This window comes from Mobula hypostoma, chromosome 21 (genome assembly GCF_963921235.1).
Source record: "Mobula hypostoma chromosome 21, sMobHyp1.1, whole genome shotgun sequence".
NCBI lineage: Eukaryota > Metazoa > Chordata > Chondrichthyes > Myliobatiformes > Myliobatidae > Mobula > Mobula hypostoma.
This window is the reverse complement of record NC_086117.1, coordinates 28,867,290-28,884,018: the sequence shown is the minus strand read 5'-3', so window position 1 is coordinate 28,884,018 and position 16,729 is coordinate 28,867,290. Positions and strand designations below refer to the sequence as shown.

At 42.7% G+C, this 16,729-nt stretch overlaps 1 protein-coding gene across 5 annotated transcripts in view; it reads right to left on the bottom strand.

Annotated features, from left to right (window-relative positions):
- vav2 (vav 2 guanine nucleotide exchange factor) overlaps nt 1-16,729 on the bottom strand; it is a 210,530-nt gene that overhangs the window by 64,331 nt on the left and 129,470 nt on the right. For 3 of the 5 annotated variants that reach the window (XM_063073775.1, XM_063073776.1, XM_063073778.1), the window contains exons 4-6: nt 12,477-12,545; nt 4,605-4,707; nt 1,652-1,750 (exon numbers count right to left, since the gene is read on the bottom strand). In XM_063073775.1, coding sequence (XP_062929845.1) covers nt 1,652-1,750; nt 4,605-4,707; nt 12,477-12,545 — 271 coding nt within the window. Of the gene's footprint in view, nt 1-1,651; nt 1,751-2,418; nt 2,434-4,604; nt 4,708-12,476; nt 12,546-16,729 lie in introns of all 5 variants that reach the window. The other 2 variants (XM_063073773.1, XM_063073777.1) reach the window with 1 other exon arrangement.

The window sequence follows — 16,729 nt, the reverse complement described above, 5'->3', positions numbered from 1 at the left end:
TCCTGATGAAGTTCTCAACTCGAAACTTCGACTGTTTATTCCCATCCATAGATGCTGCCTGACCTGCTGAGCTCCTTCAGCACATTGTGTGTATTGCTCTAGATTTCCAGCATCTGCAGTAACTTTTGTGGCTATAACTGTCGGCTGTGGCTCAGTGATAACGGCCTATCTGAGCCAGAATTTGGCTCAAGTGTTAGACGTTTTCTCAATCATGAGTCATTGGTTTTATTTTTTATTAATTTTATTGGAAGTAGTGTCACAAGGAACACCAGCATTAATTATCAATCCCTAATGGACCTTGAGAAGATGGAGGTGACCTTCTCAACTGCTGCAGGCTTTCCGGTTAATGCACTCACACAACTCTGTTGGTTGGGGATTTAGACTCTGTCACACTGAAGGAGAATTGATATGCTTACATGTGAGGATAGAGTGTGATTAGACGGAAACCTACAGGTGATAGCATTCTCATGAACTTGCTAAACTTGTCCACCATGGTGGTCAGTGTCTGGGACTTGGGAGGTGCTGTTGCTGTAGATAAGTAAGAGGTTGCAATGCATTTTCTGGATAGTAATTATTTTTGGCAGGTGGTGGAAGGCGTAAATTGGAATAAAAGGTGGTGGAAATGTTCCAAGCAAGATTATTGCTTTGTTCTGAATGCTGTTCTGATTTGTGAATGTTATTGGCAATGCACCTATTCCGGGCAAGAGAAGAGTATTCCATCATACTTCTGCTGTATGCCTTAAAGATGGTGGAAAATTTTTAAGGTGTCAGGAGGTTAGTCGTCAGACTATTCATCTTCCAAGTAATGTAAAAGCTCCTCCCTTTAATTAATTATCAATAGCTTTAGATAATCACAGTGTATCCTCTAACCTCATGGATTTTCATTTATTTCTGAAATGAATGCAAATGTATGGAGTATAATTAGATATGTCTTAACAACTTGCTGGACAGCTTGGAAAAGATGTAAGGTTTGCCTCTATACTTGCCCTCCAAACACTTCAGGGCAAGTACAGCAAAGAGTTGGATAGACTAGTGCTACTGTCACACTTTCTCAGGGAAGGAACAACACTACATAATCAAAGTAAAGCTCCCTGAGCATCAATACCTGTTCTTAACAATGCACAACTGCAACTTTTCCAATTGGACGAGTCAGATTGTGTTAAGAGACACCTCAGTTAATAGCTGGGTCATGACTAACCTACTCATCTGACATAACCTGCAGTAGGTCTCAAGGACATCACCAAGAACGGAACACAAACCTAGTTCCTACAGTGGAACTAAGGTGTGCACCTCAAGACAGCACCCATTTCAATCACTGCTCTGGGATCTCAAAAATGTTAAATTTGTTTGTTTAGAGATACGGTGATCCTCCGGCCCGACAAGCCGCTGCACACAGCAACCCACCTACTGAAGCCTAGTCACAGGACAGCTTACGATGACCAATTAACCTCTAACCAGCACGTCTTTGGACACTGGGAAGAAGCCGGAGCACCAGGAGGGATCCCACGCGGTCAGGAGGAAAACAAACAAACAAGACAGCACCAGAATTGCACTCCCAACTCCAGCACCCTAAACTGGTGTAGTGTTGGGCTAGCTGCTACGCAGGCACGGGTGTGGGGAAGAAAGTGATGAAATATTCCGGTATGCTTGCCTTCTCAATGTCCTCCAGCGTTTTGTAATACTTGGCCTCAGTTTCTTGGATCTCCAGGAGGCAGCAGTTCCTCTTGTCATCCTCTGTCATTCCCAGCTTCTGTTAGACCAATAACACATACAAAAAAACCTGCCTTATTACAAAAGTTAGGGGAGTGGTGCTGAGGGGTTGTAAAGGTGCTCGTGGCTGGGGTCAGGAGGAGCACGGGTGGGTGAAAACCGGAGGGGAGGGGGCGGCAAGTAAAACATAAAGAGGAAAGGGAAAGACAGAGCAAAAGTGAAGTGATAAGAGTGTGGAAATGAAAGTGAACGCAGAACCTGTAGATGGGATAATGCCCAAAGGCGGGTGGTGGAGATACCCAATATGTAGATAGCACTGGCCATCTCCACCACCCTCGGCTGCTTTGTAGAATCATTTCATCAGCAGTAAGTAGGTTCTCACAGTGAAAATCACATCACATTCTAAGTCTTCAAGCATGCTGGGTCACAGTCAAAAGACAAAATAAATGGGAATGATTATCAGACAGACAGCATCTCGAGGCTGCTCCAGTACACTAGAGATCACAACCCCAGACTGCCGATCGGATCAGATCACGTGCTGGATCCAGCACTGGCACGGAGCTGTCCAAGGTCACATGCAACGCCTTTCCAAAACAGAGCACACACTTTAACATGGAGCGCTGACGGACAAAGTGTACGGCAACACATGAGGAACACAGGTTTAGGAGAGGACTGACAGGCAGAAGGATTGAGAGCACGTCATCTTACCTGCATGTACCTAATCTGCAGCATCAAAAACATAAAGAGCTCTAATAAATAACATCAGCGACACAGATCACTGCACAGCCTTGCAAACCCTGCATGTTAATCCATACGCTCCTTCTTTATGGAAGGTGCACTTTAATCACAGGTAATAAATGATCATCAGCCTCACATCCAGTAAAGGGATGAATGAAGATCACACATTCACAATGACAGTGCCCTGTACTGAGCAATGCTAGGGAGAGATTGAACACATTCACTGTGTCTACCAAAGTGGCATTAGGCAAACAAAATGTCCTAAAGGATGATACGTAAAGCATTCAACAAGGTCCTTCATGGAAGGCTGATCCATGGGATTCACAAAAACCTGGCAGACAGGATTCAAACTCGGCTTGGCGATAGAGGGTGGAGACGAGTTATTCTGACTGGAGGTCTGTGACCTCCGTTCTTTGTATGTAAATAACAGTGAAAATCACATTCAAAGTCTTCAAGCATGCTGGGTCACAGTCAAAAGACAAAATATGTAGGCAGGCCGATCCGTGAATTTGTGGACAACCCAAAAATTGGTGGAGCTTTGCCTCACAAAAGGTAAGTTGCAACGAAGAGTCCATGGTGTTGCAGGCATGGATAGAGGATTGGCTAAGAGGCAGGATGCAGTGAATAGCATTAAGAAGCAATGATAACCAGTTGGGTGTCACAGCGGAAGCAAAAGTGTGTAAACCATATATGGAGTTTACACAAGAATAAATGGGAAGGCAATTTGAGACAGGGGGCACAAGTAGCTTACAGAGAAATGTTTGTTATGATGTTAATGGACAAAATGTTGGCAACCGAAATATATCAAGAGAAAGCTGAATTTTGGAGGGAAAAACAAAAGAACAGTATTAAATTAAGTAAGTCTTACTGCAACTGTGCAAGAACGTAAAAGGATAAGAAAATGGGAGTTGGAATAGGCTGCCTGGCCCCTCAAACCTGCCCTGCCATTCAATATGAACATGGTAGATTTGTCCCAGGCCTCAATTCCCATGTTGGGTCAGTTCACCCTAACCCCCAATTCTCCGGTCTTCAAAAATAATTACCTATAACCATATGAATGCATGCAGGCTTTCTCCCTTCAAGACAGATGAGACTAGAACTGGATGTCATAGGTTTAGGGTGAAAGGTGAAATATTTAAGGGAAATCTGAAGGGAAACTTCTTCACTCAGAGTGGTACAAAGTGTGGAACCTGACAGACCAGGTCCGCACGACCAGACAGGGTGAAAGACATGTTTCAGTGCTATGGTAGTTATCGAGTATACAGCACAGGCCAGGAATGAGGGGTGGCGTCAAAACTCCACAAATGTTCTGGGAGAAGTATTTCAGAGACTCACCACTCTCAGCAAGAGGAAATTACAATGCATCTCAGTTTTAAAAGACTGCACCTTATCTGTGTCAGTATTTGAGACCCTTCCACTAACTAGTACACAAGGACTTTGTCAAACCCCTATGGGATTTTATGTTTCAAGAATATCCACCTCATATTTCTGAAGAAAGAATCCAGGTTTAACATAGCCATTAGTGATAAAACAACCCTCTCATTTCAGAAATTAGATGAGGTCATCCCTACTTCAATTTTTCCAATGCTTATATATATTTCCTTAAATAATTGTACCAAAACTGTATGCTCGGTGCAGAGTCACCAGATTTCTGTAGAATTTTATCAATACTAGAGGGCAAGAACAGAAAGCAGATTTGAGGAACATTGAATCGACCATGATCCTACTAAATGCTGAAGCGGATTGGGAGGGCCACTTGATGGTCCTTTGCACAATATAACTCAAAATTCTGATGGCAGCCCTTTAGTTCTGAGGCATAGCCCAGTTGGGGTGATGTGGTGAATGAGCAGGAGGGATACAAGGGGAGAGGAGGTTAATGCAGGAAAAAGGGAGGCCAGGCCAGAAGAGTGAGGGAAGGTAGGCCTGGGGAGGGAGAGGAAGCAAGGGTGAAGAGGTGAGGAATGAGACAGGATAGGAGGGAAGGCATGGGAGTTACAGAGAGGAAGGAAGAGAGAAAAACCAGACAGTCCCACTGAACTAAGGACTGAAATGAAGCATGTCTGCTGTAACACTCAAGGGCCTTCAGTCTCAAGTTGATTCCCTTCCTCCTCCCTCCCTCCCACACTATTGGCTGTGCAGAGATCAAGAGTGTTTACCATTGGCTGCCGGACTTCCACCTTGATGATGTCCTCGTATATATCGTCACCGTCATCGTCACACGGAACACAGTCGTAAATATCCTCTCCCAGGTCGTGCTCGCTGGAGGAATGAAACATATTAGAAGCACTGTGCCCCGGAAAGCGTTTTAGAGTTGAGGTATGGATCTGGAATTGGGGGTAGAGCCCAGGGACTGTTTAAAGTGGGAATATGGGATTTCATTCAATTTGTGCTGCGTTCACTTAACATTAAATAAACAAAGAAAATATAGAATACACTCCGGGTTCTGCACTGGATAGTGACATCATTGAGTGAGGAATCCCATGAATTATTCCCAACAATCAATCTGTAAAGGCAGACACAATTAAGGGCTTGAGGTTTTGAGAATCTGTGGTGCACATTCTGATCAAGCCACAGATCAACATTCCTTGGAAATACTTTGTGGGCTTCAAAGCCTGACTCCATTTGGTTTATCAAGAATTCCCCAGCATGACATTGTGAACAAGGAGCCTGAGGCTTTTAAATCCCATGAATGCAATCCTGATGAAGGTTATCCATCTGTAGTTAACATATGAGCACCTCGGGCAATAGCTTAAAAGTATTAGACATGCGCAAGCTGTTGGCATAATACACCTTGTAGCTTCCTGAGCACAAACCCTGTTAACTCTATCCACTGCTAGCAGCTAGTGAACCTCGAAATCTTCAAAGTGAGTTTGATATTAAGCAAGTCTTTTGTTCAGCTCAGCGTGAGGCTGATACTGAGTCTGCTAGAGACATGATGGCAAATCAAGGGTTAATTGTGTTTGGTGCAGTGTGTAGTAATGTTCCATCCACTGATCTGTGCAAATATCTGAGGTCGTCCATGTCCCGAAGCAAACTCACAAAGGAACTATTTTGCATCCAGTCCCCAGAACCAGAGTAGGCTATGGGCATCAACTGCTAATGTGCCAAAGCCTCTTAATCCATTGCAATTATGAATTGTGCACAGGAAAATGCTTAAAGAGGACCTATTTGTCATACCCTGTGCCTCCTGATAACTGAAGCTTCTGATGTGTATTTAATATATCAGTAATATTTTGAGGGATATTGTAACTATATTTTTATTAAGCATTCTTTGTTTGTTTAAATAATTCATTATGGGTCATATGTAAATGTACAGGAACGAAACACATCATTACGCCATCACGTCATAAGTGTGCACCTTGCTAAAGTAAAAACAAAACCAAAGTACATGCATTATTTCGGGCTCCTTGTATTCTTTCAATTGGTTTCATGTTTTGGTGTTACTTAACATAACAGTGGAGATGAAGGAGTCTTAAACGAAACCAAGACAACTATCTACCTGCAGCAAGACATCTGAGTTTAAAAAACAGCACAACCAGACTTTTGAGTTTGAAGATAAAATCGCTGCATGTTTTTTTTTCTTCACAAGAGGAGAAAGACATTTGAATTTTTAAAAAAGGGTAGAAACCAGAAGAATTCATGGGTTCATGATCAATGAGTACTGGTTGAAAATAATCATAAATTTTTTTAAAAAGAGCAGAAATGGCTGGGTACATTGGAAAGATAGATATGTTCAATTGCACACTGGATAACTGGCTGATGTATAATGAGCGAATTGAGCAGTATTTTTAAGCCAATGGGAAATGAGTGTCAATTTTACTGAAAGTAATAGGTGGGAAAGCATATAGATTGCTGAGAAGTTTAACTGCTCCAACCGGACCAGTCAGAATGAGCTTGCTGATACCTTAAAGTAATGAAGCAGCATATAGAACTGAAACCATTGTGATTGCATAGTATTTAGGTTTCACAAGCAGAATCTAAAGGAAGGGAAGTCCATTTCAGCACATGTGGCTGAATTGAACAAGTTGTCTGAGCATTGTTAGTTCTGTGATAGGCTTATGACTGACAGATCATTTAGTTTGTTCAATCTTACAAGAAAGCATTCTAAAATGGTTCCTAACTAAAGCATAACTCACGTTTAAGAGAGCAGTTGAAATTGCTGTATCAATGGAAACAGCAAACAGAGCTATAATTGCACTACCTGAACATAAACTTGCCTGGCCAAACAAATTGTGTTACCATTGTGACAGGGGCTCACATAATCCAGACCAATGCTGGTTTAAAGGCAAAACTTGCAGAAAATGCAACAAAGTAGGACACATATAAAGTGCGTGTCAGCAAACAAAAATAAATGGACTGAACTGGGAAGAGAAAAGGATAAAAAGTCACGTTGCTGTTTCAAAAGGAGCATTAATCTGCACGCTAGGGCACCACAGTAGCCCAGCAGTTAGTGCAATGCTATTGCAGCTCAATGCATCAGAGATTGGAGTTTAAAACCGACAGCCTCTGTAAAGAGTCTAAACATCCACCTTGTGGAATGCATGGGCTTTCTCTGGGTGCTCCAGCTTCCTCCCACAGTCCAAAGACATACCGGTTAGTAAGTTAATTGGTTATTGTAAATTGTCCCACGATTAGGTAAGATTAAACTGGAAATTGTCAGGGGTTACTTGGTGATGCAGTTTGAATGGGTTGGAAAGGCCTAATCTGCACTTTGTCTCTAAAAACAAAAAATATCAAATTGTGATGAGAGTGACACAGGACTGCGTTGCCTTAAGACTTACAATGTAAAAATTTATGAGACCAAGCAATATGGCTTACACCAGAAGTGAACAGCAAATGAGTCTAAAATGGAATTGGACACTGGCTCAGCTTTCAGCATGAAAGGAATAGATGAGGCAGGAAAGTTGTTTCCACTGGTGGTGAGACTAGAACTAGGGGACATGGCCTCAAGATTCAGGGGAGTCCAATTAGGACAGAAATGAGGAGGAACTGCTTTTCCCAGAGAGTGGTGAATCTGTGAAATTCTCTGCCCAATGAAGCCATGGAGGCTACCTCAGTAAATATATTTAAGACAAGGTTGGATAGATTTTTGCATTGTAGGGGAACTAAGGGTTATGGGGAAAAGGCAGGTAGGTGGAGATGAATCCTCGGCCAGATCAGCCATGACCTTATTGAGTAGTGGAGCAGGCTCGATGGGTCAGATGGCCTACTCCTGCTCCTATTTCTTATGTTTCAGTCATTCCACAAAATGAGTTTGAACACATTTCAAAGATACTGAACTGAAGCCTGCAGTGGTGGGAAAGATGCTGGAGTCAATTATAAAAGATGAAATTACGACACATCTGGATAGCAGTAACAAGATCGGTCCCAGTCAGCATGGATTTACGAAGGGGAAGTTGTGCTTGACTAATCTTCTGGAATTTTTTGAGGATGTAACTATGAAAATGGACAAGGGACAGCCAGTGGATGTAATGTACCTGGGCTTTCAGAAAGCCTTGATAAAGTCCCACATAGGAGATTAGTGGGCAAAATTAGGGCACATGGTATTGGGGGCAGAGTACTGACATGGACTGAAAATTGGCTGGCTGACAGAAAACAAAGAGTAGCGATTAACAGGTCCCTTTCGGAATGGCAGGCGGTGACCAGTGGGGTACCGCAGGGTTCAGTGCTGGGACCGCAGCTGTTTACAATATATATTAATGATTTAGATGAGGGAATTAAAAGTAACATTAGCAAATTTGCCGATGACACAAAGCTGGGTGGCAGTGTGAAATGTGAGGAGGATGTTATGAGAATGCAGGGTGACTTGGACAGGCTGGGTGAGTGGGCAGATGCATGGCAGATGCAGTTTAATGTGGATAAATGTGAGGTTATCCACTTTGGTGGTAAGAACAGGAAGGCAGATTATTATCTAAATGGAGTCAAGTTAGGAAAAGGGGAAGTACAACGAGATCTAGGTGTTCTTGTACATCAGTCACTGAAAGCAAGCATGCAAGTACAGCAGGCAGTGAAGAAAGCTAATGGCATGCTGGCCTTCATAACAAAGGGAATTGAGTATAAGAGCAAAGAGGTCCTTCTGCAGCTGTACAGGGCCCTGGTGAGATCACACCTGGAGTACTGTGTGCAGTTTTGGTCTCCAAATTTGAGGAAGGACACTCTTGCTATTGAGGGAGTGCAGCGTAAGTTCACAAGGTTAATTCCCGGGATGGCAGGACTGTCATATGTCGAAGGATTGGACCAACTGGGCTTGTATACTCTGGAATTTAGAAGGCTGAGAGGAGATCTTATTGAAACATATAAGATTATTAAGGGATTGGACACGCTGGAGGCAGGAAGCATGTTCCCGCTGATGGGTGAGTCCAGAACCAGAGGCCACAGCATAAGAATAAGGGGTAGGCCATTTAAAACGGAGTTGAGGAAAAACTTTTTCATCCAGAGAGTGATGGATATATGGAATGCTCTGCCCCAAAAGGCTGTGGAGGCCAAGTTGCTGGATACTTTCAAGAAAGAGATGGATAGAGGTCTTAAAGATAGCGGAATCAAAGGTTATGGGGATAAGGCAGGAACTGGATACTGATTGTGGATGATCAGCCATGATCACAGTGAATGGCAGTGCTGGCTCGAAGGGCCGAATGGCCTACTCCTGCACCTATTGTCTATTGTCTATATCCAAGTAAGAACTTATACTGGAGAAAAGATACCTCCTGTGGGAATGACATTTGTAAGAGTGCAGTACAACAACCAACAAGCCACATTGGGCTGGCATGTGGCAAAAATAGGAGGGTCAGAATTGTGTGGACATGATTGGCTGAGACAACTACAAATTGATTACAGATGCACACATCATTTGATGCCACACTCCCTGCAACCGGGTCAACTGAAAGTGAAGTAGGAAAGGTACTAAATGATGCCACAGAGGTGTTCAAGAATGTCATTGGAACACGCAAACATATCAAGGGTAAAATAGTATTAAATGAAAACGCACACCCCAAGTTTTACAAAGCCTGTCCAGCTCTTTATACCATCTGTGATGAAGTAGCCAGTGAGCTAGATAGCATGGAGGCTGAAGGAATTCTTTCCAGATTTGATTGGAGCCCGTGGGCAATGCCAGTGGTTCCAATAGACAAGAAGAATGGGTCTGTCAGGATCTGTGGTGATTTAACAAACCTTTCTGCAGGAACGCATTTCAGTAAAGTGGACTTAGCTGAGGCTTACCTACAGATGGAGATGGAAGAAGAGCCTGAAGTGTTTCTCACTATAAACACTCACAAGGGGCTTTATTGCTATAATAGGCTTATTTTAGGGGTTGCATCTACACCTGCATGCTGGAAGAAAGACAAGGACTGGGTGTTGCAAGGCTACCCAGGCACTCAGTGTTACTTGAATGACATCATTGCTACTGGTAAGGATGATAAGAACCATCTTCAAAATCTCAAGATTGTGTTTAAAAAGTTCAGAAGATTATGGGCTCAGAATACAATGCAACAATTGTGAATTATTTAAACCAAGCATCACTTACTGTGGTCACACTATTGACAAACAAGGATTACACAAGTGTGCTGAGAAAATTCAAGCAGTGGTGGATGTACCAGGGCCAAGGGATGTGTCACAGATGCAGTTGTTTTTAGGATTTATTAATTACTATACAAGGTTCTTGCTAAACCTGGCTACAGTGCTCCACCCCTTGAACTCATTACTACAGATCAGGAAGAAATGGCAATGGACAAAGAAGTGTGAGGTGGCTTTCCAAAAGGAAAAGGAAATGGCAACGTCAAACACTGTACTCACACATTACAATCTACATCATCCATTGAAGCTTGATTTATGGCATAGGTGCAGTCGTGTCACATGTAATGAGTGATGGAAGTAAATACCCCATAGCCTTTGCATCACGATGCTTTACCGTTGCAGAGAAAAATTGCACACAGATTGACGGAGATGCTGTGAGTCTGATCTTGAGTGTCAAACATTTCAACCAGTACTTGTATGGGAGGGCGTTTACCCTCATTACTGTCATCAACCACTGGTGTCCATTTTCAATCCACAGAAGGGAGTTTCACTAACAGCAGCAGCACAAATGCAGAAATGGGCCCTGTTTCTCAGAGGACACAAGTACAAGATCGAACCAAAGAGGACAACGAATCATGGAAATTCCCATTTACTCTTGGATAAGGAAATACCTGAAAAATTTACACAAGAGGACACTCCTCTTGACATATTCTCCCTACCCCAAATCAAAGGTCTCCCTTTTAGGGCAGAGATGATCCAAAGAGAAACCAGAAAAGACCCCACACCGTCTCAGCTCTACACGACTGGAATGTGCAATAGAAATTCCAGTTCCCCCATTTTTACCAGCACCAGGATGAACCTGCCCTTGACGGAGGTTACATTATGTGGGACTGAGAGTTGTTGTACCAGCCAAGCTGATAACTAAAGTGTTGGAAAAGCCATGGTAAATTGCAGTCATCTAGGCATGGTCAAAATGAAAGTGTTGGCTTGAAGTTTTGTCTAGCGGCCTGGGGTAGATCAGCAGGGGGAGCAGCTTGCCATGCATTGTTCACGATGCCAACACGCCCAGAAGAAAGGTGCCCTGAGCCATGAGAACCACTTCCTGCTGCCCCAGAGTCAACCAACACAGGTAAGACCCCAGAACCTGAGATTGCTTCACAACCACAAGTCTCATCTGCCAAGCAGAGTGATCTCCTTGGTCAGGAAAGACATTGTCCCGCAAGTGTAAGAAATCCTCCACAGTAATTAAATATCTAGGCCTGAATGGGACAATTCAAAATGTGCTGTGCTCTAGATGTGTGTAAAGTAGCGGTATTATATAGTAGACTGTGTATAAAGTTGAGACGCTTTCTATATTGAGTTAGAGTTTATAGCTGAGCAGGGAGGAGTGTTGTGTATTTAATATATCACATATATTTAATATTTAATGTATTTACTATCTGAGTAATATTGTAAATATATTGTTTGATTAACCATTCCTTATTTGTTTAAATATATCATTGCCGGTTTTATGTAAAAGTATGTGAATGGCATATGTCATTATGTCACCAAGTCATAAATGCGCACCTCACTAAAGAAACTAGTCTACTGTACACACATTATTCCTGGTTGTGCTTTTTTTCAATTTGCTTAATGTTTTTGGAGTTACAAAATATAACAGGTTTGATTTCAGATCCTGAGAACATGTGGATCATTTGCCTCACTCTTTTACCACATGAATGAATGATTTAATAGCAACAGACACAAGTGCTGCCTGCTGCCTTTCTCTGTGCAGTTATTTTTTTATGCCAAGTGTTTGCTAACAAACATTCTCTGTACCTGATTCCCACATAACACCACATTGATTTCATATCATGCGAGGTTTGACAGAACTTTGCCACAAGAGCCGAGCTACTGGGACGTCCTTCCACCACCACCCACATTCTGCCTCATCCACCATGTTCTGTCTGCCTTCCCTCCTCCATGTAGATAATTATACATCCCAACCCAATCTGCACTTTCACCTACATGGTACACCCTTATTCTTCCCTATCCTGAACTTCCAACTCCATCCCAACCTTTCCCACTCACAGCCTTTCAGTTCCCTGACTCACCCACCAAGTCCACCCAAGCCCCCATTCCAACCCTCACTTTCTCACTTGAGAATCTTCATTGCTATCCCATACCTAGGGCCATATCTGGAAACTTTAGAACAATGCCGCCAACGTGGTGGACCAATCTTTAAACTTTGCTAAGTTAAACATTTTAACTACCATACTTCAGTAGTTAAAAATGATTAACATTTCAGCACGACTTACTATCCAGTTTGATCCTACTCTCCTGTTTGTTTCTTGAATCCTTTAAGATCTCATTCAGTCTAATCGTAATCTCCATCTCTCTCCCCATACCCCATACTCTTCAATATGCCACCAGTCTAATGTCCCTCCGAGCATCCCACAGATTCCTACATCAGCCCAGCGTGACATCAATCCTCTCATGGGACTGCTTTGGTTATGATATAAATAACTGCTGCAACTCACTCGGCCAGCTCCTCCAGGCTGCGATAGACATCATCGTCATCCACTGCCGTCTCCTCCGTGGGGAAGGGCCTGTAAAATGCAAAGCAGACTCACTGAGTGCTAAATCTAAGCCCACCTTACCAACAATGATCCACAGAGTGAATTCTCCCACCAGCTGAGGAGGTGCATGTCCAGAAAATATTACCTCCAAATGACACCTACAGGCAAAATGTGAAAGCACAGTTCCAACAGTCAGAACTACCAAGGCTTAATATCCTTGTAAATAAAACCAACATTACAGACGTAAAATTTTATTTCTATACACATATCCTGTACATAATTAAATTTCCTTGGAAATAATGCTGGTTTGTTACAATGGCCCATTCTACATTCAGTACAGTGTCCCTGTGCACACACCACTACATTACACAAGGTCCCTGTGTGTACTTTTGACAGAGTATATTATCCCCCTTTCAGATGGCACATTATATACCTGAACAATATGTACCACGTACACAGCACAACATTTATGCAGAACTCCTGTACATGGAGCAATTCCCTCAGATACCAATTCACAGAACATTCCTTGAAAGCTCAACTTTCCTGTGAGGTCCCCAGCCCTCTTGCTCTTAATCAGTGACCAGCCATCCAGTGGAGCGGGATGACCAGGGCGCTCCGAAAGACTGACAGACCACTGAAAAGTTTCATCTTAGTTCTGATGTCCTAATCATGTTCCTAAGAATCTGCCTTGGATTCTAGAATTTATTAAAGACTTGTCAGGACATATCCTCTCAACCTTTAAAAGTCCAGTGAATATTAGCTTCCTCCAAGAGCAACCTTCTTGCAGTTTGGGGTCTTGTGTGCCTCAATGACCCAGAGAGCTATGTCGGCTGGAGTCAGGGCTTTATGCTTTGGCTCTTGCTAGGGTCATCCATGCCAAACAGGTCAAAGGGTAGAGGCCAGACTAAGAGTGGCCCACCAGTCCTCCAGGTTCGGGGGTTCAGCTCAGGGCCAACAACCCTGACTGGTAAAACACAATTGTTATAAAAAGAGCAAATCCTTCTACATCTGAGTGTGACGGTATTCCTGAGTCTCCACCCGGGACTTGCGTGGCTGTCAGTAGTGAAAAATGAGCTACTAACAAGATGAAAGAAGCCAGAGATGGAGGACCTTCATTGCTGCCCTAAAGACCAGCGGCATAACGGGCAGTAGAGAGTATAAACTTATCCAACTCACGTCCTTTCTTGTCGATCTTTAATGCTGTGCTTCTGGACAACTGTATATTTTGTTTAGGTACGAGTTACATTTGGTACTCAAGGTGTGGTCCCACCATAGAGCAGGAATATTTCCTAGTCCCACCCTCTAATCCTCTTGTAGTAAAACCATTTGCCTTTCAAGCTGTTTGCCGTGTCTGCACATTCATACAAGGACAATGAGCAACAACGTGTAAAGAATACAGAAACAAGTAGCCTTACCATTTTTCCATATTCTTGCATCATATTTTTACCCAGTCACTTAATCTACTTGTTCCTCTTTGCACACCTTCTACTGCTTCCTCACAGCCATCTGGCTTTGTGTTATCAACAAACATGAGCATTTTACATTTAGTCACAGCTGCTCAAGCACTGATCCACGCAGCAGTGCATTAGTAACAGCCTGCCAACCTGAAAATGGCTCATTTATTTCTTTCCCTTAAACCATTATCCATGCCCATGTATTACCTCAATGCTGTGACCTTTCATTTGTGCCGCAACCAATTTTGTGGTGCTTTCCGAAATGCTTTTGAAAGCACTGATAACTGTATCTATTTGTGCCGCATTATCTAATCGAGTGATTACATTATCAAAAAATATTACATTTGACAAATAAAATCTCACTTGAAGATGACTTTCTAAATGCCCTGCTATATACCGGAAAGTGCAAATTTCTAAACTGCATATATTCAGTTTATTGTTGCATCGGGCAGCATTTTTGCCGTTTCCATGGCATTTGAGTTTTTCTTATTACGAGGCTGAGTTGCTAGCTCGATGGTCAACCCAGCAGGGATGCAAGGCACGCAGGGGTCTGCTGGATTCAAACTTGGGGCTATTTCCCTCAAGTCCAGTGCTGATACCGACCACACGAACAGCTGGCTAATATTCAGTATATTGAGCACACACATATTCACAACCACTCCACAATACATTATCCATGTGCACAGTACCCTAACCTGAGAAAACTATCCTACCTAATAGACCAAATGACATGCATATGATATTAATTTTTTAAATTATTGTGTGCTTCATCTTATTATGGTTATTTTTTGGGCTGCATCAGACTCAGAGTACCGATTATTTCATTTCCCTTTGCACTTGTATCCTGAATGAACCTGTATAGATCATAACAAATGCTAGACACATAGATGAAGTCCCTGTAGGGGTGCACAGAATTGTGCATTATACACACAAACACACATGCACACGCGCGCACACACACACAAAACAGTCAGACAGTGTTGACTGAAGTCTGACTGGTGTGAACAATAAAAGGAAGTTCTATAGTAAAGTCACACTCAGTAGATTTGAGCTCTAAATTCAGACAGGCGCTGCAGTATAAATATTAAGAGGTGCCCCTTTTCAGGTGGGAACCGAAGCTCCAAATGCTCTCTCGGGTCCCACTGAACTACTTTGAAAAACAGAGCAGCCGCCCTGGCACACTGACCAACCTGTATTTCTAAAGTAATTTTGGCTATTATCATAGTGATCGATGTTGGGCTTGCTATATTACAATGACTTTAACATTTCCAAACAGTAATTAATTGACTGTAACACATACTGTAAGGTTCCAAATGGTTTTAAGACCTTAAGAGCAGAATTTGGCCCATCAAGCCTGCTCCACCATTTCATCACGGCTGATCCATTCCTCCCAACCCTATTCTCCTGTCTTCTCCCTGTAACCTTTCACACCCTGACTATGGATATGTGATAAGTGCCGCGGAGTTACAACCTGTCCTTTCGCCCTCAGTCACAGCGCTGTGGAATTAAAGCATCGAGCAAGAACCCAAACAATCTAAAGATAGAGGCATGGAGCTGTCCGAACAGAAAGGGGCCTTTCAACCCAGCAAGTGCATCTTTACTGATCCCATTTGCCTAACATTATGTCTGTATGCTTCTCTGCTTTGCCCATTTAAGTGCCTGTCTAAACGTCTAAACTACCAGCATCAAGACTCCACCACCTCCACTGGAATCATGTTCCAGATGTCAAGCACTCTCTGTGTAACCTTCCCTTCACATCCTCTTTAGAAGTCTATTATGTCTTCCTGTTTCTGAAATTCCTATCATAGGAAAAGGATTCCAACAACACATCCTTCTTATGCCTCTTCTAATTTTATCCACTTCTCTCAGATCAACCCTTGCAACCTTGGCTGTAGGGTTAACAAGCAAAAGGCATGCAAAACCTGACACATTTCATCCTCACACGGAATGAGACAGCGTGTGGTGCATGGGGTGTGCTGCATGTTGGGACTGAACTTTCAAAGTGTCATACCACAGGACAGTTCATTCACTCAATACTCAGAAAAGAGTATCATGCTACTGACTTTTTGTTAAGATACACAACTCTTTTAAATAGCACTAAACAGCCGTGAACTACAATGAAAAATTTCTTTACAGGTACTTACGTATATGCTAAACTGATAATCAATATTTATAAGCTTGTTGGCTCTCTAACCTGCTAAGCTCGCCACAAGCCAAACGTGGAAGAGGTAGGTCATAAACACAAGAACTGAAAATATGAGTAACAAACATACAAAATGCTGGAGGAACCCAGCAGGTCCGGAAACATCAAGAGAAAGGAGTAAACAGTTGATGCTTCAGCTTGATGAAGGATCACGGCCCGAAACGTCAACTTTTTATTCCTTTCCATAGCTGCTGCCTGACCTGCTGAGTTCCTCCAGCATTTTGTAAAAGTACATCACAGGTGATTAATGTGGTAACTTTTCTTCAGGGAGGTCAAAAATTTGGCAGCAGTGTCATAAGAACGTGACTGTAGTTGGTCTGAATGCCAGGCACATTCAAGAAGGTTCCATGGAGATTGTTGACCATACTGAGAATGTGGGACTTATAAATTTGCTGACAGCTGGGAGTCAGAAGGGCTAAATAGCATTGATCACTAGAACCTCACCTTTTCACCATGTTTACCAATAACAAAGGCAAAGGGTAAGAAAACCATCTATCAACCATTTTCAGATAGCACTAATTCTGGGGCACAACACAGGCAGGGAATACAAATAGAAA